General features: G+C 48.3%; 1 protein-coding gene across 1 annotated transcript; it reads right to left on the bottom strand.

Annotated features, from left to right (window-relative positions):
• Positions 1–573: 573 nt before the first annotated feature.
• On the bottom strand, positions 574–978 carry LOC138358638 (uncharacterized). Its single transcript, XM_069316704.1, has one exon. The coding sequence runs from the start codon at positions 976–978 to the stop codon at positions 574–576; it is 405 nt and encodes a 134-aa protein (XP_069172805.1).
• Positions 979–1,264: the final 286 nt, after the last annotated feature.

The following is a 1,264-nucleotide window of genomic DNA, read 5'->3' as shown; positions in this document are numbered from 1 at the left end:
CAGATACCCACACCCACGTACAGACTGGCGAAGCGACTCAATGGCCTGCTGACTCCTTATGTTCCTTGCGCCTTCAGCCTGAAGTCTCCAAAGGAATTTGTTGACTTACTGCGGGGCACACGGGCCACAGGGATAAGAGCCTCGTTGGACGTAGAATCGCTGTTTACCAACGTACCTGTGGACGAGACAATCGGAATGATAGCCGACAGAGTGTATCGTGATCCAGCCTGTACTCCTCTTGACATACCAGAAAATATTCTGAGGAAACTACTCCAAGCTTGTACTAAAGAGGCACCCTTCTTGAGCCCGGATGGGCACATGTATAAGCAAGTAGATGGGGTCGCCATTGGTTCTCCCCTAGGTGTCCTGTTTGCAAACTTCTACATGGGTACCATCGAGCAAAAAGTCTTAGTCGACATGAACTTGAAACCGGCCATATACTGCAGGTATGTTGACGACATTTTTACACAGGTACCTGATGTCAGACATCTGCAGGAGCTGAAGGAGGCATTTGAGCAGAGTTCCGTGCTGCGTTTCACTTACGAGACGGAAAAGGATGGGAAGCTGCCTTTTCTAGATGTAACAGTCATGGAAAAGGGCAACAACCACCGGTAACAAAAGGGTAACAACACTCCTCTTGTACCTGTCTGGGCAGTCACTATTGACATTAAGGCACATTCCTATGTTTGTTTCTTTGGTGTAGACTGCAGCATGGAAGCCTCCGTTCTTTTCCGTGACTGTTACATCCAGAAAGGGCAGCTTCCCATTGTTCTCCATCTCGTACGTGAAACTCAACACAGAAATCTGCTCAAATGCCTCCTTTAGCTGCTGCAGATCTCTGGCATCAGGTACCTGTGTAAAAATGTCGTCAACATACCTGCAGTACATGACGGGTTTCCAGCCCATGTCAACTATGACCCTCTGTTCGATGGTGAACATATAGATGTTCGCAAACAGGACACCTAGGGGAGAACCCATGGCGACCCCATCTACTTGCTTATACATGTGCCCATCTGGGCTCACGAAGGGTGCCTTTTTAGTGCAGGCTTGGAGGAGTTTCCTCAGTATGCTTTCTGGCATGTCAAGAGGAGTGCAAGCCGGGTCACTATGCACTCTATACACGATATGGCCTGGTATGGGTGACTATCCATGTGTACCATGTACCATAGGCTCATGTGTACCTATGCGTGTGTGTGTATGTGAATGCGTGTGTGTGTATGTGAATGCGTGTGTGTGTATGTGAATGCGTGTGTGTTTGTTTGTT

The sequence above is a fragment of the Procambarus clarkii genome, chromosome 85, assembly GCF_040958095.1.
Source record: "Procambarus clarkii isolate CNS0578487 chromosome 85, FALCON_Pclarkii_2.0, whole genome shotgun sequence".
Classification (NCBI taxonomy): domain Eukaryota; kingdom Metazoa; phylum Arthropoda; class Malacostraca; order Decapoda; family Cambaridae; genus Procambarus; species Procambarus clarkii.
The sequence above is the reverse complement of the archived record's forward strand: the minus strand, read 5'-3'. Positions and strand labels throughout refer to the sequence as shown.